A 24645-nucleotide genomic window follows, 5' to 3' on the forward strand; every position below is an offset into this window, starting at 1 on the left:
TTGGTTTGGTCGCACCAAAGTCGTTTTCACAGCCGGCACTAACGAGGTTATTATCAGCTTTCCTCTGACTGACTGACAGGACAGACGGTGATGTCAACACCGCCTCAAAGTTCAGAGGGAAACAACAACCATTAAAGACACACACAGAGGAAACGTCTTCATCTGCACAGAGAACCTTCAGAGGCTGTTTAATGTGTGTGGATCCATGTTCTCAGTCACCTGCTTCAGTCTGAAGACTCACAGCAGCCTGGTAGCCACACACGTGTCATGGAGTCCTTCCCTAAAGCCAACAGGAAGTCCTCCTCCTGACTTAATAACTGATTGAAGTGTAGCTCTGACCTCCAGAACATCAATCAATCAAACTGTTACTTCCCTCCTTCCAAAGTTTACACCCACACACCCCTCAATCCAAGAGTGCTCTCACACACACACACACTCCACCATGGCAGCATCCATTTCCTGGTCCGGAGGCGTTTCATGTTTGCAGCGTCCAGCGTGAAGCAAGCGGTGAAGTCTGAGCACACTAAGAGCAGCAGCATGACTAATTCATGGCAGCATCTCAGAGAGAAGCAGGCGGCCGAGCTGCCCTGAAACACTCGCTAACAAGCAGCAAAGTGTCCGCCTCCACCCAGCAGCCCGCTCCCTGTGAGACCAGGGACAGCCGCACCCAGGAGGGGGCGGAGCCGGCCGCACCACCACAGCCCTCAGGTCCGATCCACGGCGTGCCGCAGACCTCACTGTGCTTCTAGAAAGGGTTTCTTTAGTCTTATGGGGATTTAAAAGGACATTGAGTGAAAGTTTAGTTTGACTTCATTAAGAAGTTCGTCTTTTGTTGTCGTGTCATTTTTCTTCCACATAATTTCTCCTTTGCCTTTTGTTGTTTAGGAAATCAATAAAAAATGTAAATGGGGCGGTTTATACTGAGGCAGCGATCAGACGACAGAGGCGGCGCACATCTTCACCTCAGTGCAGCTGCTGCCAGCGCGCTGCCAGGAATTTAATGAGATGACTCAGACTGAAGAGGGGCCGGCCCTGAACACATCACATTAACACGAGCGTACAGCCGGAGGCAGCAGGGCGGGAGCACGGCACCACAAACCTGGGCGCACACGGACTTATTCCGCTGAGCGGCGTCCCTCCTCTCTGACTGTAAGGAGTCAGCAGCTCCCTCCAAAGCTGTAAATCAGATTTAATTACTTGTGTTATCAGGCGTCATCTCACAGAAGCCGTTTACAGGGTTTTATTGCACTAATGGAGGAAAATCCACTGATAACAGCCAGAGAGTCCTGGGCTCGGTCAGAAGGTTCCGATGCTTTTCAAGAAAGCTTCTTCCAGGGACTCAGCGGTTCCTACGTGTTCAAAATAAATCTAAGAGGAGCATCATTTAACAGACATCAGGATAAATGTATTTATTTATTTATTTTTTTTATTATTACAATTCAGCCGGACTCCTCCTTTCAGACCTCTTCTATGTTTCTTCCAGAACATTTTCTATTTTTTTTTTTCTAGAATCAGGTCCAAAGATCTTCTGCTAATCTAGGAGCACCTCAAGTCGGAGGACTGTTTAATCCAGATGAACCTTAATCCATGCATGGACAGCCCCTCCAGCCTGTCTGACGGAGGCTCTCTGTGCCGCCATGTTTGTTCTGAGTGTAAAATCGTGCAGTGATTCCCTCAGCGCTGACATCATTTATCTTCATATCATGGAACCTCTGCAGCTGCCGTCGCACAGAGACGTCCTTCAAAGCTGACTCTGAATCTATGGACCAGGTTAAAGGGACATTTTCTGCACACAGAGGGCCAAACTTTTACAATCTGCCGCAGCATCTGATTTTTCTTTACCGCCAACGCACAGACACATAAAACATGACTTAAAAAAAACGGAAATATTCTGCATTTATTTCATTGGGCTGCCAGCTCGTTAGCGGCGCCGTTGACCTTTAGCCTGGCTAATTTTTCTTTGGAGCTAATTTGGCACAGCTTTAGCTGAGAGGGGCTGAGAGCTAGCAGCCACATCAGCAGCTGCTGCTCACTCATTAGCTGCCCCGGGTTCAGCTCCTGACAGTAGAGCCGTTACCTCTGAGCTTCCAGACGCTTTCCAAAAGGTCTGGGTGAAAGCTGCGGTTAGTCCGCCCGCCTGCGAGTTCCATTAGACACAAACTGGCTGCTCTTCATCAGTATTCATCCTCCACCAGAGGAAGGCTGTCTGTGTGTGTGCCTTCAACACATGTCAGTGAATATAAAGGCCGTTCACGCCTGCGTCACGCTTGCCAGCTCTCAGCTGCCGGCTCTGGCTGCTACTGTAGGCTACTGCCTGTGAGTCTTAATATTTGAAAGAAATTCAGCGTCTCTATTCTCGCGCTCATGAGTCAGTTACAAAGGGCGATAGCTGCAGGTCATGTCGGTACTGTTTACACACATCGCCCGGTCTGCTCACCGCGCAGCAACGTATTTCCTCTCTGACATAATGATATGAGAGCTGACAGCCTGTGGAAGAGGCTGTGAGCTGCAACCAGTGAATCACCGGAGAACTCAGCACGCCGCCTTTCACTTCACTCCTCTACACGTCTTTTCTGGCACAAATTAAAAATTGAGTTGTGATATTTTGTTTTTGGTTTTTTCTTCACAGCAACAATTCAGAAAGTGTTTCTGTGTCAGGAGCAGTGTTCACACCAGGAGCTCACAGCGGGCTGATGAAGACTTCTCACAGGTTTCACAGAGATCAGGCCGGGGGATGTTCATCATCAAACCCACACACGTGCACACATGTGACCGACCAACACCAGCAACTGAGTCAACAATGTGCCAGGGACGGGGCTTCAATGTATGCAGCAGAGAAATGAAGCCCAGACCGACTGCAGTTCCACCGGTGGCCTCTAGGGGCGGGCTCCAACAGTGAGTAAATCCTCAGACCTTCATGGTAAACCTGTTTACAGGCTGGTACACTGACTGTTTCCGTCTCTGTTGATAAGCTAGTTCACAGTAGGGCTGCAACAACTGGTCGACCAGGCGACTAATTTAATTTAGTAGTCGGCGGTTGTTAGTGACGTCATGGAGATTGTGTCTGTGGCTTGTGGTGTAGCAGGATGATTGTCGGTCCTGGGTTTCTGAACCAGGATGAGCTGTGTGGTGGGTCGGTGCGGAGAAAAAGTTGTTGTAGACTGCATGAGAACTGTGTGGAGTATATAAATATATAGAAAATAATAACAATAATAATTATAATAATAATCATAATTAATCATAATTAGCAAACACCACTGTGTCCTTGTGGGAGGTGGACTTATGCTGGGACCTGCACGTGTGACTCGGCTCTCTGTGAATCCTCATCAGTGATTAAAGTGTGTGTGTGTGTGTGTGTGTGTGTGTGTGAGACACAGCGTGGGTCCGGCCGACCCGTCCTTGTGGGAGCTTCAGTGAGTGTAAAGCAGCAGCGACGCTCCTCCACCTGACTCGCTGTATTTCAGAAACTCGTCTGGACCCGGAACATATTTCCAAACCTAGCTGGAAATTACTAGAATCAAATTTCAGAGCTGCGCTTCTGGAGCGGAGATCCTGCCAGAGAGTTAGTGAACTACTTTCAGGCGGATGAATACGTTGTGCTTTGTATTGTTACTGCAGGGCGTGTGGGGGAAACTTGGCTCCAACCTTTTTATTTGTGTCTGATTCCTGCATTCCAGCATATTTTAAATAATCCATTTTTAAATAGGTGAAGGAAGATAAATAATTCAAAACAACCGACATATTGTTCACCCCCACATCTCTGTGCTCTTTTAAGTTCAACACAATTAAAAAAAGATCCCTTTGCAGCAGTGACACGCCACTGGGCAACTACACACTCTGCTAATTGGACTGCCAAGTAGGAAAACACTCTGAAACACAATTTAACATCTTGTTGGCAGCCTTTGACATAACTGGGCCAAACACAATAAAGAATTAATGACATGTGCCAACATGGGGCTATTTTCTCAGAGTCCTGGTACAGGCTGCCGCCACACGTGTGACATCACACGGAGGAGGGAGCAGACGCAGTGTGATAAGTGTGGGCGCATCACACACCTGGAAACATGTCAGGAGACGTGAGAGGACGTTATCTGACCTGCGGAGCGTGAAAGGGAGATGCTATCTGCTGACACACAGCTCGGTGTAATTATCAGAGATTATGATCATAAAAATCCACCATATGTGTAAAGATACCACCGAGGCTGAAGGTGACACACAAACCGCCGCCTCCAGGGCTGAAACACTCACACACACAGCTGCAGTTCCTCCAGCCTCCACTCGAGGCTCCAATCAATCCTGCCACACTTCCATCCTTACAGCAGAAAAAACCCTGTTACAGACTAGTGGAGGAGGACGCAGCATTTCCCAGAGAGAGAGGGTGCACACATGCTAACTGCTACATGCTAGCTTAGTATTGTTAAAACTGATGGTTCAGTGGAACAAAGCATCTGTGTGTCCAGTCGTTACCTCTCTCCAACAGCCAGAGTGGCTCAAGACAACTAATTTGTCCTTAATCCTTTCACACCTGCACCTGAACCCCACACATCTTAAACTGGAACGTTTCAACAGAAAAACACAGCACAGGACCCTGAGGATCCACAGACTCACCCCGACGCCGTCCTCGTGTCTGTACTGCTTCCAGGCCCGGCCCGTGTCGCTGTACAGCAGCAGGTAGCTGCTGACCCAGTCCCAGCTGTCGTATCGGCCCTGCGTGGCCACGGCCGTCACCTCCATCTGCTCCCGGAGGTCCACCTGGAGCCAGGGCTCCTGGTCAGTCACCATGGGAGACCATCCTCCCGCCCCTGTAAGAGGATCCATTACACATCCATTATGAACTGTGAGGCGGCTGCGGTCACGCCTTTCTAAACCCTGCAGTGCTGCGGGAGCAGTTTCACCTGAGGCTGCAGCAGACCGGGACAGAAACAGGCAGCAGACACTTTCCTGTTTCACAACCCATTACAGTCAAATGGCGGCCATCTTTGTTCCAGCACTCACAGCAGCAGCAGGTTGTGTTTGCACTGGTTTGCTGTTGGCCCGTGGACTCCTCGGGCTGTTCTGATCTGACGAGCACCAGCAGCTCTGTCACAACAACCCAGAGCCCCCCCGAGGATCTGCTCTAATGATACATGACTTTACCAAAAGTAAGTGGACACCACGCGCGGCCTGTTTTACATGTGAAGGTGTAACTTACTGCTGCAGAGCAGATGACTGATCATGTCTGCTGCTCCACGTTCAGAGTGACTGTGTGTTTGCTTGTGTTGTGATATTGATGAAGATGTTTTCTTAATTTGCTGCTCTTTTGGCCTCTGTCAGCCACCATAGGATGCCAATGCATCACTGTGAGTACGTGCACACAGTGACACGGCGCGGCCTGAGCTGCAGCGCCGCGCCTGGCGGCCGCTCTGCTGCCTGTGTGGAAGGAACGCCGTCCTACTCACCGTCTCGTCTGTTGAGCTTGGCGTTGTGAGCAGCATATCCGACGGAGGACTGAGAGGAGCTCTGGAAGGAGGAGTGTGGCAGCGCTGACACCAGAGGACCGTTGCAGTTATCTGAGAAATAAAAAGCAGAGATTGTTTCTGTGTAATGTGGAATTACTCAGCTGGCAGTAATAACAGAAAGCCCGTCATGGAGCAGTTAAACATTCGGTTCAAAGTGCAGCTCCACCTGTCAGTGATGGAGTTTCAAAGGAAAAATAACAGGGCTGCTGCCTCACTTATCAAGTTCTCAGATGGCTCCAACAGTCTATTAACCCATGCAGTGACCCCTGAAAGCAGCCGAGAAAACACCGCGGCTGCTTTTGTGTTTGTGTGTGTGTGTGTGTTCCTTTTAATCCCACATTGTGAGATTACATCACGTCCAACAGGCTGGAGCAGATTAAGAGTCCAGTGATCTAAAGCTGTCGCTCTCCTCTCGGCGTGATCCGGCCCGCCTGCCAGGAGAGCGCACAACAACATCCTCTCCGCCCTTTGGCTTCACTCGAGTGCAGAGCTGCATTAAGACCTGTGGTCTGAGAGCGAAATGAGAGCTGGCAGTGGCCTGATTACAATTATCCTCCAGCCTCTCCATCAGTCCACTCCTCGGGGCGGGCGCCGGCCTTTTGTTTGCGGAGTTCTGCTTTCATTCGGAGCACATCTGGAGCCGTGATTGGCCGTCCATCTGGTGGACAGGAGCGCAGCAGGAGTGACAGCATGAGCTCCTTCTCTTTTCGGGTGTCCCACTGAATTTGGACTGACCTGATTTGACTGCTCTCAGATCACTCACCAAGAGATTTTTCTAATCCTGATTTCAAGTGTGACTAAAGTGGATCAAGCTGTTTTGTCCAAGACTCAAATTACGGCAGAGCCGCAACACAGTTGCAGATGTTCATCGGGGAAACGAGAACACTGGCACGGCATCTTAACACGCCATCACAAGAAGCGGGGTTATTACGCAAGCCCGGCGCTCTTAATCTACCAGAGTCTCCTTGATCCTGGTTTGATTCCCACAGAGTCACGCTCCCTCTGCTCACTTTCTTCTCAGGCTGGCTCTGCGCCTCTGGACGAGTTAAACCCCTCCACCTCAGACGCCGGCCCAGGTGCTTTCCTCCACATTTACAGTGAGGCTCTGACAGCTTTGAAGGCGAACCAGCAACATTTTGATGTTCTGACACCTCTTCTCCAATTGGCAGGTGCAGAGAAAGTTTCTGTGTGCAGAGATGCGCCTGTTGTTTATAGATCTGGTGTTGAGCCAAACGCCTGGCTGTCAGTCAGGGAGACTTATGGATGGAGGATGATTTGTCTGCAAAGCTGCTCCTTGGCCTGTGGGATAAGTGAAAATCCTCTGAAGCTGACTCACGATGGCCGCGCGGGGCTCAGGGGCTCGCATTTTATAGCCAAATGAACCCTGCACACACAGACAGAGACGCATGCACACGAGTGCTCGCAGAGAGGGAACACTTAATCTCTCTTCAAATCAAAAGTACATCAGTGGGAGCAGAGCTCCCAGCCGCAGCCTCCCGTCCTGTGCTTCTGTAGGATGCAGAGACGGGTCGTGTTGACACTCAGGAGCTCAAAGCTGAGCGGAGGTGATCGCCTAATGCTGCGCCACATGTTCAGAGTCAGCTGCTGTTCTACATGCATCTCATTAACCCTCTGATTTCCAGGCAGTTCCTGTGTCTCTAGACTGTGTTGCTACGTAGCCATGCTGCAGTGAACAAAGAGTGAGTGAGAAACAGAGACACTGCCTGCAGTTCTGAGGGGTCCAGAGGATGTGAAGATCGAGATGGAACCATCAGAATAAGTGTTTTCTCATAAAGTGCTGGTGTTCCTGTGCTTCATCATTATAAACAGAGTGTGTGTGTGTGTGTGCGCTCCTCTTCAGAGCTGCAGACTGACAGTGTGGTTTCTCTGAATCGATGCACTCTCCTGCAGCCAACTGCACGTGCACCTCTCACTGCGTCTGCCGGCAGGTCAGTAAAGGTTATTCAAACAAGATGGCCGCCTCCTCGGTGTTGACATAAAGAGAGAAACCGCTGAAGCTGCACTGCTGTCTCTGATGTTATTTAACCAAGAATTGTTTCTTTTCCTCTTCCTCTCAGAGTAAACAGCTCATTTCCTCCTGACACAGAATTTTATCTGTCAAAGTTTTTTTAGTGTTTTAAAAATAAATGACAGGACTGTCTCTGCTGTGCTAACATATACTGCACCAGCAGTGTACACCCCTAATATTTATAGCCCTACAGAGTGTGTGTGTGTGTGTGTGTGTGTCCTTCATTATTTATCATAATAACGTCGGCGCTCGGCAGCACAGGGACCACACTACATCAGACCTGACTGCAGAGGATTCTCAGCAGCATCCGTCTTTTCATGTCAGTCCAACATATAGAACGCTGCCAGGTCCATCTTTAATAAGCTCCATTTAAACTCCTTTCTTCTTGGAAATGATACCTGTGTTCACCACCATCCACCATCACACCACACTCCAGCCTCTTGGTCGGTAGAAGCGCTGCTCTTCATCCTAATCCTGTCTAATCATGTTTTACATGTATCTGTCCCTGAGACATTCCTGAGGAGACGATCATCAGAACATGAAGGACATGACGGAGGGACACTCGGAGACATCTGGACACATGTGAGAATGAGTCACAATCAGAAATACAAAGACTGTAAACGTCTCATTATTGGATCCAGTCTGATGAATAATTAATATTCATGCATCTTCCACAGCTGAGAATCAGAAGCCGCTGCTGCTGCTGTGTGGCTGTTATCAGGATTAAATGTGACACATTTTCATTAATTTACTTCCTATCTGGGACAAACAGCAGCGATCAGCACAGAGGTCGGGTCGTGTAGTTTCTGTGGACACGTGAAGCACCTCTGTGTGATGGAGACTTTTACAGATACTGAGCCCAGTGTTGAGATGCAGGCCGGCCGCTCTCCTCTTTGTCCTGATCCTCATCAGTTAATCAATACCTGTGTCATAATGAACAACTGTAATTAACTGTGTGGAATTAATCTCATGAATACAAGGACACGGGAGGAGCTCTCAGTGACACCGACTCTCAGCTGTTCATCAGACGCAGCGTCTGAACTAAAATAAACACACACCCCGCTCTGAACGCCGCGCCGCAAAGAAAATCACATTCATGCATCACAACAAAGTGCCTTTGGACGCACACACACACACACACACACACACACACACGGATATTTTAAGCTCGCTGCACCTGAAGACGCCCGAGCCGAGTAAACATGGCTCCCCTGATATATAACGAAGCCCGAGTTTCCTCTCTGATACGGAGTCTCAGGAAGCGTACAAACAGTTGGATATGAAAAATAAAACGCCAGAAGGGATTTCCTAAAATAGATCATGTGATGGGGATCGGCGAAGAGCAGAGCGTCTCAGTCTGACCTCATCCTCTCCACTGTGCAGATCAAACCCATCTGATTAAACTTACAGCTGCTCAATCAGAGTCTCATCGAGGACTTAACCCTCCAGACCCCAGAAGCCACAGAGACGGCACCATTTTAGGAGGAAGCATCAGGCGTTTGGTCATCGGTGGAACTGAGGAGCAGAGTACAGAAACAAAATGGTTTCAGAGGCCGTAAACGTGCATTTATTCAACTCTCTGCAGCCGTGCTGCTCCTGGTTCCCTCTGAGTCTGTGCAGGTTTTATACAATGACACAGGAGGGAGACGAAAACGCAGTTTGATGTGTTCAGCAGTGTGTGTGTGTGTGTGTGTGCAGGAAACATGATGCAGGCTGCAATCAGCAGTCAGTTTATGCTCCACAGCCAGGGCGGGTTCCTTTCCACCGGCTGATCAATATACTTCATTTAGCAGATTAATCATCAGCTTTTCTCCCTATAAATGGTTCTCTGAGACACGAGCAGTGAAACAACATTAAAGCAGCGACAGAACTGAAACCAGGTCTGAACAAGCACACAGACAGAACAAAGATGGAGGACGTGGCGCGTCTCCACCGCCTGAATCTCATCTGGCAACATTTCACTGACACCAGAAGCTCCTTTAATCCAAAGGGCGGAGAACGGTCTTTTTTACTGAGGAATGAATGAAAGAGTTTATCAAAGTTGTCATCTATTAATATTCTCGGAGTGATTATTGTGATTAATTCTGTCGGCCGGTCAGAACAAAGCGTGCCAACGTCAGGTTATTAAAAATGTCTCCACTGCTCAGAACCTCCAGCCGCATCGATCCACCAGATAAGTTCCATCCTTTCACACGAGAGCCTCCTCTCACCGCAGCGCACATCCAGCACCCCCTGAACTCCATGCTGTCAGTGCCTCGCTGCTGCTGCTGCAGCTGTTTGCATTTCAAAAGGCCCACCTCCACCCCACCTCCACCTGAAGGCTTCGAGCCGAGCGCCTGCCTACAGCAGCTCTGTGCTTGAGGAGAGAGGAGGTCAGAGCCGGGACAGCAACACGCTGCCTTTACATAACAGAGCCGGTGCTTCATGCCTGATTTTATTCTGCTAGTAAACAAATAAGCATCAACACCCGTGCTGCAGGAGGCTCCGTTTCACTCACTTTAAAGAGCAAAGTGCTGGATTTAACTCATAGGTTTACGTCACCACAGACCTGTGGAGGTTCACACCACAGACGCAAACAGACGCCAGAAACACGTTTAACAGAGCAGCTCGCTCCCGTCCCACGTCAGTCTAACGCCGCCATGGACAAAGAGGTGGAGCCTCCTGCCTCCTGTCTATCGGACCAGTTCACCTAGAGGGCGCTGTGGGAGCTAAAATAATTACTGACACCAGCCTCAGTCTTCTTATCTGTGTTAACTCTGCCCTGAAATTCACTGAAACACCGTGTGAGTCAAGGCGTGAATGTGGTTTCAACGTGCTCTGTAAAGAAATTAGATTTAAGAGAATAAAGTCATAACTTTAGGAGATAAACAGCTGTAATATCACAGGAAATCATGTTTATAGGGCTGCAACTAACGAGCATTTCAACAGTCGACTTGTCATCGACCACCTTAATGACTAGTCGACTAACAGACGCCTAATTTCTGGTTGATTCAGCCAGGAATCCCTGCTACTGCTCCGATGTCTAAAGCTGAAGACCTGGGGGACATGACCACCGAACCGAACAGTTCTTCCACACCCACCTGACAAACAGTTTCGAACCGGGACCTCTTGCACCCAAAGCACCAATCCTCCCGCTACACCCCGAGCCACAGAATCATTCTGCGACCCGTCAACTACTAAATGATTTTTCGACGTTTTCAAAGTTTGCCATTGACTGGTAGTCTACTAGTCGTTGCAGCCCTGATGTGTTAGAATGCAGCTAGTGAAGTTTTCCTGCATCAGTAACACATCATCAGGAGACTGCGTCACACAGACGTTCATGGAGCAGATCATGGCCGGCAGGGGGCGGCTAACGTTAGCTTCATCAGCGGGCTAATCAAAGGGGGGTCTGAAGCTCCAACAGTAACTATGAGGTCTGGCCCTGTTCTCTGTGTTCAGTGCAGCCGAGCATCTTCACAGCCGCAGTGAGGCCTGTGCAGCAGAGGCGGTCTGATGGAGCAGGGTGCAGAAGTTAAGTCAACACAGACCACAGAGTCAATAATATCAAAGGGTACAGTGATGGTATCTGGTAACAGAGCGGCCTCAGACCTCTGGTGGTATCGATGAAGCTTCATATGATACACGGACTCACAGGCTGTGGGGCTCAGTGACCTCTGCTCGGCGACGGCCCGGGAGGAGCAGAGGTATCGGCTGACAATTAGCCGGCTGAATTCAAGGAAGCAGGCATCGATGGAAGTGATTGAGAAAGGCGGAGCGGTTTACTGTAGCACTTCATCCTCTGAACGCTGCACACACTCTGAAGGGACCTATAAGCATTTACAGGCAGCCTGCGGGATGATTTATCGACTGCTACAGTGATTATACACATCTGCCAAACATTAATTATTCAGCCCTCACTCAGGGAGGCAGAGGAACAGGAAGTGTGATCGTTTTCTGTGGATTATTGGACTTCACGTACGGTAAGAACTCGGCGCGGACGAGGTGACACCGTGTTCATACAATAAGCAGCAACAGGTGCCGAAGACATGTCTGCTAATGACGGGTAACAAGGAGGGACTGTGCTTAGTAATAACATTATCATAATAATGTTTGACAACAGACTAATGATTCCACTGTTTATAGCCTGAGGAGGTGCTTCCTGTGCACAAGTCGGCAGTTAATTGGACTCATTAGAAAGTCTTAATTAAAAATAATAAAAGAAATAATCACTGAATGATTTATGGTCCGATGTCACAGAAACTTTAGTTAAGAGAGGCAGGTGGGACCTTCCTGACGCAGTCCGGTTTGTTACAATCAGCACCAGTCAGAAAAAGGCCCGACAGATCTCTGACGGAGAGCTGGGGATGGGTCGAGCCGGGTCTCAAATAAAACCCGGCTCTGTTGGGGTTTATTATGCACCTGGGACAGCCGAGCTGCCACGCTGTAAATCATGTGACGCAGCTTCATCACACTGTGGACGGCCTCAGTCCAGTCAGTGATCGGGATCAATGTGCTGTGAAGTCAGTGTTTTTCCTTCATCGACTTTCTGCTCACAGCAGTAATGACATTAAAGTGTTAATGTATTCTAAACAGTGTGTGTTGATACACAGCGACCCCAGGTCCATGTTTCATGACTTTATTAAACTCTTTTCAGAGATCGCTTTCACTGTGTGGGTCATTCCTCCACTCAGAGGTGGAGCAGCAGCAGCAGCAGCAGCCTCTGGCTGGGAGCACAGCTGTACCTGCAGCTGCTCGCCGCTCTGACTGAACACACCAACCACACATTTCAATACGACCTCTTATTTCGTAGGTCCGGTCAGCACCTGACTGAGCCTCCATGATGTCACATAAAACACTCTCAAATATGGGCAAAGAGGTGGAGCTGAGGTGGGCGGGCATTCACAGAAGCAGGAAGCTCACACTGTGACAGGCCTGTCACTCAAAGAGGCCACGCCCATAATTATGCATCATTTTAAGTCCTAATATAATTAAAACAAGGTGACTCACTGGAGCCCGCTCCTAGTGGTTGTTGTGTGAACTGCAGTTTCCCTGAGGACAAACTGTATGTCCCGCCCCCTGACAGGCGCCGTGGTAAACCTGCCGCAGCTTCACGGCTAGTTGGCGCACGCCGCTCCGCCTCCATGATCTCACGCCGCTCCTGGTTCAGCTGTGGTACCAACAGCCCTGCTCCACCCAGCTCAGAACTCACAGGCTCAGCTGTAATCACAACACCTACAGCAGCGCTGCAGCTGCTCGTCTAATCATAGCCGCTCTCAATCAGCCGCCGCAGCAGCAGTTATGGCCTAAAAGCCTAATAACAGGCTAAGGAGCTGGATTAGCTCCATTTACTAGTTATTCATCTACCTGCGACGACACACACCCTCTGCAGCTCAGGGGGCGCCCGCACAAACCGCTACACAACACCGTGTCGGTGCAACGCTCCCAGAGGAAACACAGGAGGACAAAAAGTACCCAATTACAAAAAGTAATCTGGATAAATCTGTTTTCATTGTTCTGCACAATCAATATCGAATCATACAGCAGGTAATTACACGTGTGTTTTATTTCCAGCCAGTGTGAGCGGCCATTTTACTCCTTTAATTTAACACCTAATTCAGCCGTCTGAATGTTCACAACACATTTCTTTCATCGGAGGAGCGTCCCCGCTGATTTCTGCATCCATCTTATTGGCACAGTCGATACAAAGTGGGTGTTGATAATCCTTTCAAACCCTCTGCCAGTAACATGCAGGATAAATGGAGGGTGAAACTTACAGACTGCACAGCTATTTCAAGCATATTCACTGCGCTCTATAGATTAGGAATTGGTGCGGCGTCACAGTGTGACCAATGCAGCTGGAAATGGAAAGGCCTCCACTGGCGCCACATTCATCACAATAGATTTTTCCAATTCCTGCGAGACAAGGCAGAAATTACTTCTCTAAATAGTCTTATATCATGTATCATCGTGCTCACTGCAATCAAAAAGCATCAAAACCGGTTCTGCACACTCAGAGCTGGAGCACGGAGCAACTCTGTTCATTATCCAGGTCTGTGTGTGTGTCCAGGTTCACTTTAAAGACATGTCTGTGACGTGTTCTCTCCTTCACACCTTCAGGTATGCTACAGATACATGCAGGGCTGTGCCATACGCAGGGTTAGAGCGTGCCGACGCTCCGTCACAGCAGACAGATACAGTCAGGTCCTTCGTAGGGCACCGTCTGTTAACTGCAGTTCTATGTTCGTGCAGACTCGTGAGATTTTTCCTCGGCCAACTCTCAAATCAAACTATATTACTATAGTTATTACTATACTATATTCAAATAGCATCTTTCACGCAAAGCGCTGTAACAAGGTGCTGTTCAGAAAAAAAATAAGACCCCCAGACACACACACACACACACACACACACAGGGAAATGCCATCATTACAGCAGGTTCTGCAACATGAGGAGACACCGAGGAAATACAACCTAAAAATAATAATGAAATAATACGCTCCAAAGGAATCCATCAAATCAAACACAACAATAACACAACAGGTCTTAAAATGGGTTCAAAAGAACAGACCTGTGCATAAAACACATAAATACTTGAACTGCATAATAAAATAATAAACAGCTATGAATGTAACGTCATGAAATAAAAGCCGAGGTAAAAAGGTCTCAGTACGTTTAATGTGAACATGACCAACCAAGGAGAGCCTCCCTGTCAGAATCACGCTGTGCAGGAAGCCATGATGGAAAAGAAGCGGTGGAAGGAGGCGAGGCAGCAGCTCCATCAGCTGATCCTAACTCACACTTCAAGTGAGGGAAAACAATCAAATTAAATAAACATAAAATCACTGTAAGTGTGAGTTAGAAGCAGCTGATCGAGCTGCTGCCATCACTGATATTTTGTCCTGTAATGGTTCATTTAATTTTCATGTTTATCAGTGTTGTTTTACATGTATTCATATTTCTGTTAAATGTCCACTGGACTTGCATGTGCTGGCAAACTGATCCCATTAAAACAGGGAACAGACCTGATCAGAAACAAATTAGTCTCAGTGTAAAAACCAATCATGATAAAATGGTGATTAGATCATTTTATAATAAATCCCTAGATAAATGTTAATAAACACAGACGTGCTGTAATGAAAACCATGATCAATGGAAACCATGATCAATGGAAACCATGATCAATGGAAACCATGCTTCAGTCCATTTGCATCAGAACATAAGGACCGGTGTCTCTGCAGAGTCGTGGTCGGTCGGACGTCACAGTCTTGAAATGCTGTATTTACTCAATTTAGCCAAATAAACCGGCGGCGCTCGGCGGCGGCTCTTTATTCAGCTCCAGCTTCGAAAATCAGGTCGTTCTGATGGAGGCTGATTGGGGTGGAGGAGTACGCTGGACCTGAGAGCCCGCCGAGGAAAACACAGGAAAACACACACACACATGTTCAGCACAGCATTCAGAGGCACACACACACAGACACACAGACACACACACACACACACTTGTTGTTGTTGCCACTGGGCTTGTGGTTGTCACGGTGTTACTCCTTGTCGGGGTGCACACAGGTTATATAACCATCAGTGTCTTAATGCCGATGCAGCCTGGTAATCTGCATGTATTCAGTGTGTTATCACCTGAATCACAGAGCACCATGAGACACTGAGGCCCTGATCAGACCCGGCTCTCTCTCAAAACAGAACTTTGTTATCAACACCCTGCAGCAGACATCCTCCAATCAAACAGCTAAGTCTCCGAAATAAACACAACAACACTGTCAGATCTGATGTTTACCGACTGTCAAATAAAAACAGTGACAGGTGATGAGGGCCACTGTGTCACTGATAAAGCGTCTGTGTGACGGCTCACCTGATCAATAACTGTTAGGAATCATTAATGAGTTATAATACTAACGTGAACAGCTTCTGTCAAAGCTCAGATTATGAGTGAGTGAGTCCTTCATTAACTGACTGAAGGCTTCTGCTGCAGACAGGAGCAGGGCGCCATGTTCTGAAGGGCACGCAGCGGCGCAGCAATGCTATCCCATTACAAAGGCTCCTTCAGAGGTGTCCTTCTGGTCCCTGGAAAGAAAAGGACGCATCTGATGGGTCCTTCAAGGCCCAGTATTTCCCAGCATTCACTGCACACTGGTGACAGTCAGAACACAGAGAGCTGTACCGGAGCCAAACAGTAAACTCTGACAAACAGCCTCTGTGGCGACATTGGAGGTCTTCGAGGGACGCCGCGGCCTTCGAGCTTCCATCTCTGAGCACACAGCAGCAGGAGTCAGACAACACGACGATGGTATCGAAGCAAAGAGCAAAGGTTTCCTGATTTAATGGTAACACACACACCTTAAAACGAGCCGTGACAGGAGTGTGAGTGCCCGCGGGATCACTTCTGTGTTGCCATGGAGACCCATGAGGTGAAGTCAACGACCGGTTAGCGCTGAAAATGAGCTAACGTGTACCTCTGTCTGATGCAGTGTCTGTCTGTATCGCTGCACATACATGAGCTGCTAACCCGGCGTTAGCGCTCTGCTGATCATTAGCCCGACCATTCAAACAACACATCATTAACCGCGAGGCTCCGAGCAGCCTTCATCTCGTCAGGTACCTTCAGAGGCTGCAGCAAAGGAAACGAGCTCTGCTAACGCTAATCAAGCCGCAGCGCTGGATATTAAAGTGTGCACAACAATTACAGTTCAGTGGAGGAGCGATTACAAGTTTCCACCTGGAGAAAAGCAACACTTCGCTTGTTTAATCACAGCTAACGACACACATCTGCAGCATTATGCTTCCATCACCGCCCTGCGTCACCATGGCAACGCGCTGCTCCTGGAAGTGTTCGTTTTTAAGTGCTGCACTTGTGTTGTCAAAGTGTGGAAGACGCGGTGTTTTGTCTGTTTGCATGTGTTTGCTGGAGCTCTCCGAGGCAGAAGTATGTAAATCCTTCACTCCAGGACCAGCAGCTATTTGTCCAGACACAAACAACAGCGCGATCCTGAGGGCGCCGTCAGGGAGATTAGCTCAGCAGTGATGATCGTCTGACATCAGCAGCGGGAGCGAAAGGTTCGTCTCGGTGCTGCATGAATATTAAAATGGGTCTAAACCCCAAAAGAGAATTAACAACCAACAGGAGGCGTGTCGCTCCGTACGCCCCCGACCTGCTGAACAAGACATCTGAGGAGCGGCTCCACAACACGCCTTCACGTGTGGCACAGTCAGTCAGAGGTCAAAGGTCATGTCCACACTCACACCACGTCATTACAGTTACCAGGGCCCAGCTGGAATCTGCTGGTTGGAGGCTGTTCCTCAGTCATGGGACAAACTGATCAACTGATCTGATTTCACCTTATACCTCAGGAGCCAGAATCTTTTTACTCCAAGGTCCCAAGGTTCAACGGTTTTCTACTTTTCAAAATAAAAGAGCTTCAGATTGGTCAACGTGTTTCAGCAAATGAAATCCAGATTAAATGCAGATTCTCCAGCAATTCAGAGCAAACCTTCACATCAGCGTTCAACGCTTCAGCTGCAGCGATCAGACCTAGTTTTTCTTTTCTAGTGTTTATCAATCTAGTGCTGTGGTTTATTGTCATAGTTCAGCTGTAATGTGCAATAATACCTCTGTACCATCTATGCTGCTGTGCAATGTTTGTACATAATTCCTCTTATCTTTTATTTTTTTACTGCACTATATTCTATTTTATTCTATTTAACTCTTGCTCTGACGGTCGGTGTTGTATTGCTGCTGGTACCTAAATTTCCCCGAGGGACCTTCCCAAAGGGATTAATAAGGTGTATTCTATTCTATTCTATTTGGGGGTTATGAGTGGAGACTCCTTTAATTCTTTTGTGTTTTTTTTTTAAATAAATTTGAACCTCTACTTGTAACTGTTAACTCTTCTGCTGTGTGACTGGAAGCTTCCCCAGAGGAACCTCTGGTTAATAAATAAATAATCTCTATCCATAAATAAACTGATTGATAAACGCAGTACATCGACGCCTTGATGACATTTTTTAGGTTAAATCATAATAATCACTTGTTCTTGACTTCATAAAGTACATTTGTAGCTGGAGTTTTTAAGCTAATTATGATCAAATCAGGTGACACATGGTTCCTGTGACCTCACTCTGCCTCACAGAACCTTCAGACGGTAATTCTAGTTTTAATGTTGAAAAATAAAATGGAATTGAATAAAGCCTGAGCTCTGCCTTCAGCCTACGCTCCATCCAGAGGATGATGATATTTCTGGTCCCACTGTGGAGTCGGGCCCTCTCCTTCCGGTTGCTTCCGCCTCTCAGAAGAGAAGCGCTGCATGTTTAAACATGAGGAAAAGCGCCTGCCGCCGCACCGCTGCTCTGCCTCATTTACCTTCTGATAAATTCATCAGGCCTTGAACGTGTACAGCTGTAGGTGTTCCCTGAGTGGCTGCTTCACATTCATTAGTGAGAGGATGTGCAGCTGCAGCGCCTCCGTCACCGGCGCACCGTCACATCTCATGTGAAGCTTCATGCCAGCCCTGCTCCGGCATGTTCTAGGTGCTTCAGACTCCAAATAATTAGCTGTGAAGTGTCTGCTCACCGAGCTAACTTTAAGCAGAAATACGTGTGTGTGTGAAACTGATCTCTGTATAAAAAATGGCCGCCTGCTGAAGCGGCCTGCTCGCTGTGCGGGGCTCCCTGACAGCGTGGCGGCGTTCCTCGCACGGACCGCGGTGCAGCGGCTCGCTCCAGCTGCTGCTGAACGGCCGTTTCCAGCCAGAAGAAGATTCCTCTGAATCAATCCTCATGCTGCATACGACACGGCCTCGGCTCGGCCTGATTACACTCCAGCACATCATCATTATCAATTATGTATTGGAAAATTACGCTGGTAAAAAAACAACAATGGCAGAAAGGACGTGCAGCATCCATCAACGCACAGAGCAACACTCACACAGATCCTCCCTGTAGCCGTGTTTAAGTGGAAATCAATGCACGCATTTCTCTTTTATAACAATAAGAAGAAACTGCAGCTGCAGCGCTGCACACAGATTTGATTAAAACACTTTAATTCCTCCTCCACACACTGACAAACGTCGTTACTTCATCCAGAACCAGACAGCTCAAGTACTTATTTTAATTTCCCATCCTCACTGCTCTGCATGAAACTGTCCAAACAGTGAGTGGAGCTCCGCCGCTGAGCGCAGGCTGCACACGACACAGCTCCCCAGGCTACGCTAAGCTATGCTATGCTAGGCTACGCTAGGCTAATTCCCTGAATAAACAACAGATATATAACAAACAGCCACTAAATAAAGAAATAAAATGTCACATAAAGGCCCGTCTATAAAAATGGATTTGAATGTTTATTGATCTCCTTCAGTCTCTAGTTCTATGATTATTTATTTATGATTATTAAAATGATGAATCGGGTCATAAATTCCTCAGCACACTTCTTCTGCTGCCGTTTTTTAACTGGAGTGTTGCTGCTCATTAGATTGTTATTAATACCATGATCAGTTTAAAAAAGGACATTCAGTGTGTTTTTTCCAGTGAAGACAAAGCAGCAACAATAATTCATAAAATGTTCTTTGTTTCTGCACATTTAATTACAGAGTTAGTCTCATTCGTGTGGTGTTTACTCAGCTGTGTGACCTTATTTTAATGATAGTTAATTACATTATTAATCCATTCGTTTGGAGCTGCAGTGTGTTACTGTTCATGTCTCTGTACTGGTGGAGTGTCTGAGTGTCCTCTTCACTCCTACAGCTCCATCACAACATCCAGTCCAGCTCACCCGCTGTGATCCAAGCAGCCGGCATCAATTCATAGTCGACTATTGATTATTGGTTGCAGCCCCACTCCTGTACGTTCAAAAATAAAACCCAGTGTAAATAAAATAAAAGTCAGAACAAGTGAACTCTAATGAAGTGTAAGCACTTCCACTGCCTCCTGTATTAACACACGCGCCTTTACTGTCAATATTTATAAGACACCGCAGTAAATGTTCTAACTTACAGCTCGCTCCTGGTGTATCTTAGCAAATGGAAAATAGTAAACCGCTGCAGAGTGATCAACAGCAGCAGTAAAGCCATTAAAACCCTCAGCAGCAGCTGGGGAGCAGCTCGAGAGCTCGATACGTTTTACAGAAAGCACTCAGAGCCCGAACCATCACTTCTCTGCTCTCCCATTACTGACACGACTGCAGCACAGCTCCCTGTGGTTAGCCGGCGTCCGGGCGGATTTCCACTGCGGTCAATAAAGTTGTATTGTACAGCAATAATAAAATAATTGATAAGAGAAAGTGTTATTTCAATACATCTGTGAACAGCTGCTTCTCTGGCAATTAGCGTAAAGGCCACGTCGATTCTGTATCAATCAACAAAACGCAGGCGCAGTGAGGTCTGTGAGACCCGAACACTCCGAAGGCCCCCTGACAGGAAGCGGCTGCCATCATCTCGCCTCGTGTTTCTCAGCGGTAAACATGAGAGCGGCTCTTTGACCTCCGGCAGCGTCTCACTGTTTCATGGCAGCGCGGCGCGTCAGGCCTGATCACAGCACACATCTGAGAACCACCACTGTCATAAATGACTAATGCAGCTGTCAGTTCAGCTCAGCTCGTCACCTTAACATAAACTGCTGGAACCCCACCCACCAACACAGGCCGGTGTCACACTCGCCCTCAGAGTGCAGCCGCAGACAAACAGATCAAGTGATGTCACGCCTCTGGTGGATTCATTTACTGCTGGGATTCACTTTTTAACATGACAGGGAAGGGCGGAGAGGTCAGCACGCTGCACACACACCCCACACACACCCCACACACACAAAGTCCAGAAACAGACGCTCCACAAAAAACGTCCAGAAACAGACGCTCCACTGAGTTCTCTGGTCTGGTAGCTAGAAATGGAAACTTTGTCCTTGGGGTGTCAGTAAAGGAAAAGTGATGCAAAAAGGATTCAGCGTAAAAACATCACACATGGAGTTCCAGCTCCAGACATCCAGACTGATCCGAGAAACACAGCAGGTTCCCCCGTTAGCTAGTTAGGTTGGAGTTGTTGCTGAAAAGGACCGCAAGCAGAAACTTGATATTATTTGTAACACTTAAAAAACACTGCCAGTGTTATGTTAGCAACAGATAAGAGAGCCTCCCTGATATTATCGTGCATCCAAACAAAAAGGAAAACGGTTCATCCTGAGGGACGCAGCGACGATTTAAACCGGCAAACTGAAAAGATACGACGGCCAGAAACATTTTAAAAAAACATACTGATTTATAAATATAAATCTAAATATGTATGGTGATGTGTTCAAACAGACGGTGTGATGGTCTGTTTGTTGTTGCTTTTATTCTGCAGGTTGTTGTCACGTCGCTGCGTGGAGCTCTGCAGACTAACACGACTTCCTGTTGTCATTTTTTTTTTCAAAGTCAGCTTTATTGTCAAATATATGTGCTGGACATACAGAGAATCAAAATTGCGTTACTCTTCACTCCGCAACATATAACTAAAAACTAAAGATAAATATAAAGTGTAAAAAAAAAAAAAAAAAAAAAAAAAGGGCCAGAAGGGGGCAGTGTGCGCAGCAGCTGGAGCTGCTTCCGTTTGTGTTAACTGTTGCGAGTCTGACTGCAGTGACACATGCACACATACTGCTAATATTAGAATTTCTGTGTGGACCTCCTGTCCCATAGGGGGCGCTGTGCAGAGGAACGGAGTCCTGAAGTGCCCAAAAATGTCAAGTTAAATTTGTTTAAAAAAATATTCCGTATAGGTTCATTTTTATTTTATTTTTACAGCCTCTCTAATCAATAAATTTAGAGAGGCTGTAAATATCTACTATCTATAACTATCAGTGATGTCACCATCTGAACTGACAGCAATCAGCTGCAATCAGCAGCCATTAGCAGCATGCTAGTGTTTTTTTTTTATTTTTTATTTTAGATACTGTATTAATCCCAGAGGGAAATTCTTTACGGCTGCTGCAGTGTCATACAATGACTAGCAAGGTGCGCCTCAGGCGAGGGTGAAGCGTCTTGCCCAAGAACACACAACAGTGACTAGGGAGGAGTTGGGATCGAACCACCAACCTTCCGGTTACTAGACAACCCTGCTATACCACTGCGCCACTGTTGTCCCCAATTTCCCCAATTTCCCCAATTTTATGGGCTAAATGTTTTATGGGCTAAATCAGCTTCAGCTGTCACAAAGACCAAAGAACATCAGTGGTGAGTGTTTACAGTCTGCACTGAGAGGCAGGCAGTCAAACATTCAGTGTGTGTGGATGCTGTAGATAATTCATCTCAAACGTTTAGAAAATGTACATTTTGAGTAAAAGTGAGAAATACAAAATCAGACTGAACGTCACAGCTCTCTCTTTGACCTCTGACCCTCTGCCTCTCAGTCAGTCAGTGCTCTGTGCAGAGGGCTGGAGGGGAGGAGGACTGGAGACCTGCTGGCTGCACAGAGCCGAAGAGGAAGTCAACATGAAGCAGAACATGGAGAGCAGGCGGTGAGGAGGACACATGACTCCTGGATGTTTGTGTTCTAACATGAACAAAAGATAATTATGTTGAAGAACAGGACAATAATAGAGCACCCTGCACATCGACCGCATCTATCTGCTGCTGCTGGATGTGTCCAATCAGAACAGAGGATGCTGCGAGGCGGCTCATGGTGACGTCACTGATCGCTACAGAACGGGACTTTACATTTAACAAATGACAAATACAGTTCTAGAAATGGACTGTATGTGTTGTCTGAACACATGATGAGAATTATTTTTTTTTAACCTTGTAGGAACCCGCTGATTGTGCGCGGAGTGCAGAGCGCCCCCCTGTGGAGCGGGGGTTCAGACAGCAGGACTTCATATAAATACCCTGTGTGGTGTTTTACAGTGTGCAGCAGCGTGGCCTTTGTGTAGACGCTGAGAAGCATAAAATAACAATAATATTAATAATATAATCATATTTATATATCGATATTTGATCCTATGTTGTTTGATCAATAAGAAGAAACACTTTGCTCATTTTGACCTGAATGTTATTTATTTAAATTGTGGTTCTAAAACGGAACTTCTAATGGACATTTTGATGAAACAGCTGAGAGGTGTTTGTGATACTGTGACCACTCAGAAAGAATTATCGATTATTAACACAAATATTAGATCAATCTCCGGTCCTCCGGTCCTCCAGGTCACCGCGGGGACCAGCGCGCCTCACACGCCACACGTCACAGGACGCGCCGCTTAGAGAACGACAGGACTGATGGATGGCTGATCAATACTGTTCAATCTGCGCGCGCACACACACACAAACTCTCACACGCGCGCGCGGGCCTTCCACGCAGATCAGACAGATCCACAGACCCAGACCCAGATCCACAGACCCAGACCCAGATCCACAGACCCAGACCCAGATCCACAGACCCAGCTCCGTCTGCGGGATGCGGTCTGAACGTAGGAGTCCAGCAGCAGCAGGCGTCTGGCGGCACAGCTGCGGCCAGTCAGTACTTTTACTGAGACACACACTACACTATACACACTACACACAGACAGACACACACACACACACACTCCGGTCTTCACACTGACACCTGAAAAACAGCGCATGAAGCCGCCGCGCAGCCAGCGCGTCGCTCCAGAAGCGGAGACCGAACCTGTTTGCTTGACCTTCATCACAGCGAGTGTATCCTGAACACACACAGACACACACCGCGGGGAGCAACAACTTGTTTGTGTGCTCCTGACACTAAGTAAACTGAGGACGGCACAACAATGGACGCGCACAGGTAGCGGCCAGGCGTGAAGTCCGAGCCGCCGCCGCCGCAGAGCCGACAGGTGAGCGCGGAGGCGGGGTACTCACAGAGAGAGGCGGCCGAGGCTCCGCTGAAGGCGCTCAGAGTGTACAGGGCGACCACGGGCAGCAGAGGCACCATCTTCCCGGCCGTGGCGTGTATTATCCGTGAGTCCGCAGAGAGGGAAGCAGAGGGTCCTCCTCGCTCCTCCAGCTTGGAGCGACAGAAGGAGTCTGATGTGGAGGAGCGTCGGTCCTCCTCCTCCTCCGCCTCCGCCCTCACTGAGGTACAGCCCACCTCCCTCTCTCTCCCTCGCTCTCTCCGGTGGTGCTGGCAGCGCTGTGATGCCCGGACACACAAAAACACACAACAACAGCGAGAGAGCAGCAGAAGTACACGGAAACAATAAGTGGGAGCAGCAGTGATGAAGCACGGTCACTGCTGGAGCTGGGTGTGTGTGTGGAGGCAGGCTGAGGAGGGTGGAGCAGCTGCTGGAGGATTCCTGCTCAGACCGGGCTGCTAAAAGCTACATGCTAACATACGTGAACACGTCCAGGCTGAATATACACAAACAAACCACGGCTAGCTGAGCTAGCAGCTCTGTGTGAACACATTAAACTCATAAAGTTCGGTGTGTGTGGAGGGCTAGCATGTAGCATACCCACCTGTTAGCACCGCTAGCTTGTGAGGCGGGAGACCTGTTAGCATGTTAGCACTGTTATTCATGTACTGCAAAGACAACGGAGGGATCCTATTGGCTGGTTTTGGAGGGAACGCAGGAGATGCTAACTTCCTGGTTGGACTACAAACACACGTCATCACTGCTGCTCTGCACCATGTTCACTTCTCCCCTCGGAATCCAAACACTAAATGTCTAAAACTACAGTCCTCATGTTAGCGCTAGCTGCTAGTGCTAGTGATTTCAGGCTTTGATTGCTGTTACACACACACACACACGTAACACACACTATGATGAATGTAAATGTGTGAAACGCTACAATAATAAATCCATTTATCAGCTGATCTCTGAAACAAAAAAATGCAATTCTTCCATTTTTTAAGAGTTGCTGAAGACCTGCTGATCAAACCGCTACATAGCAAGCTAACTGAAGTGCTAGCTGCCTGCAGACCAGGCTTTTAGCATTGTTAGCATAGCAGCTAGGTTGGTAGAGAAGGTTTCTAGTTGTTTCTCATACACCTATGCTTTAAATCTGGACATGGATTAATAAGGATTATTTATATGTTTTTAGGTCTGAAATATAAAAGTAGTTTAGTTAAAGTAAAGTCTTTTGGACTGACTGCTACACAGGGAGCTAATTAAACTGCTAGCTGCAGATCAGGTTGTTAGCATTGTTAGCATAATAGC

The 24645-nt window shown here is 47.7% G+C and overlaps 1 protein-coding gene across 1 annotated transcript in view; it reads right to left on the bottom strand.

Annotated features, from left to right (window-relative positions):
- cntnap5a (contactin associated protein family member 5a) overlaps positions 1 to 24389 on the bottom strand; it is a 65548-nt gene extending 41159 nt beyond the window's left edge. Inside the window, 3 exon segments of the mRNA XM_028394445.1 lie at positions 4609 to 4802; positions 5439 to 5549; positions 23348 to 24389. Of these exon segments, the coding sequence (XP_028250246.1) occupies positions 4609 to 4802; positions 5439 to 5549; positions 23348 to 23420 (378 nt within the window). The 5' untranslated portion in view covers positions 23421 to 24389.
- Positions 24390 to 24645: the final 256 nt, after the last annotated feature.

This window comes from Parambassis ranga, chromosome 21 (assembly GCF_900634625.1).
Source record: "Parambassis ranga chromosome 21, fParRan2.1, whole genome shotgun sequence".
Taxonomy (NCBI): Eukaryota; Metazoa; Chordata; class Actinopteri; family Ambassidae; genus Parambassis; species Parambassis ranga.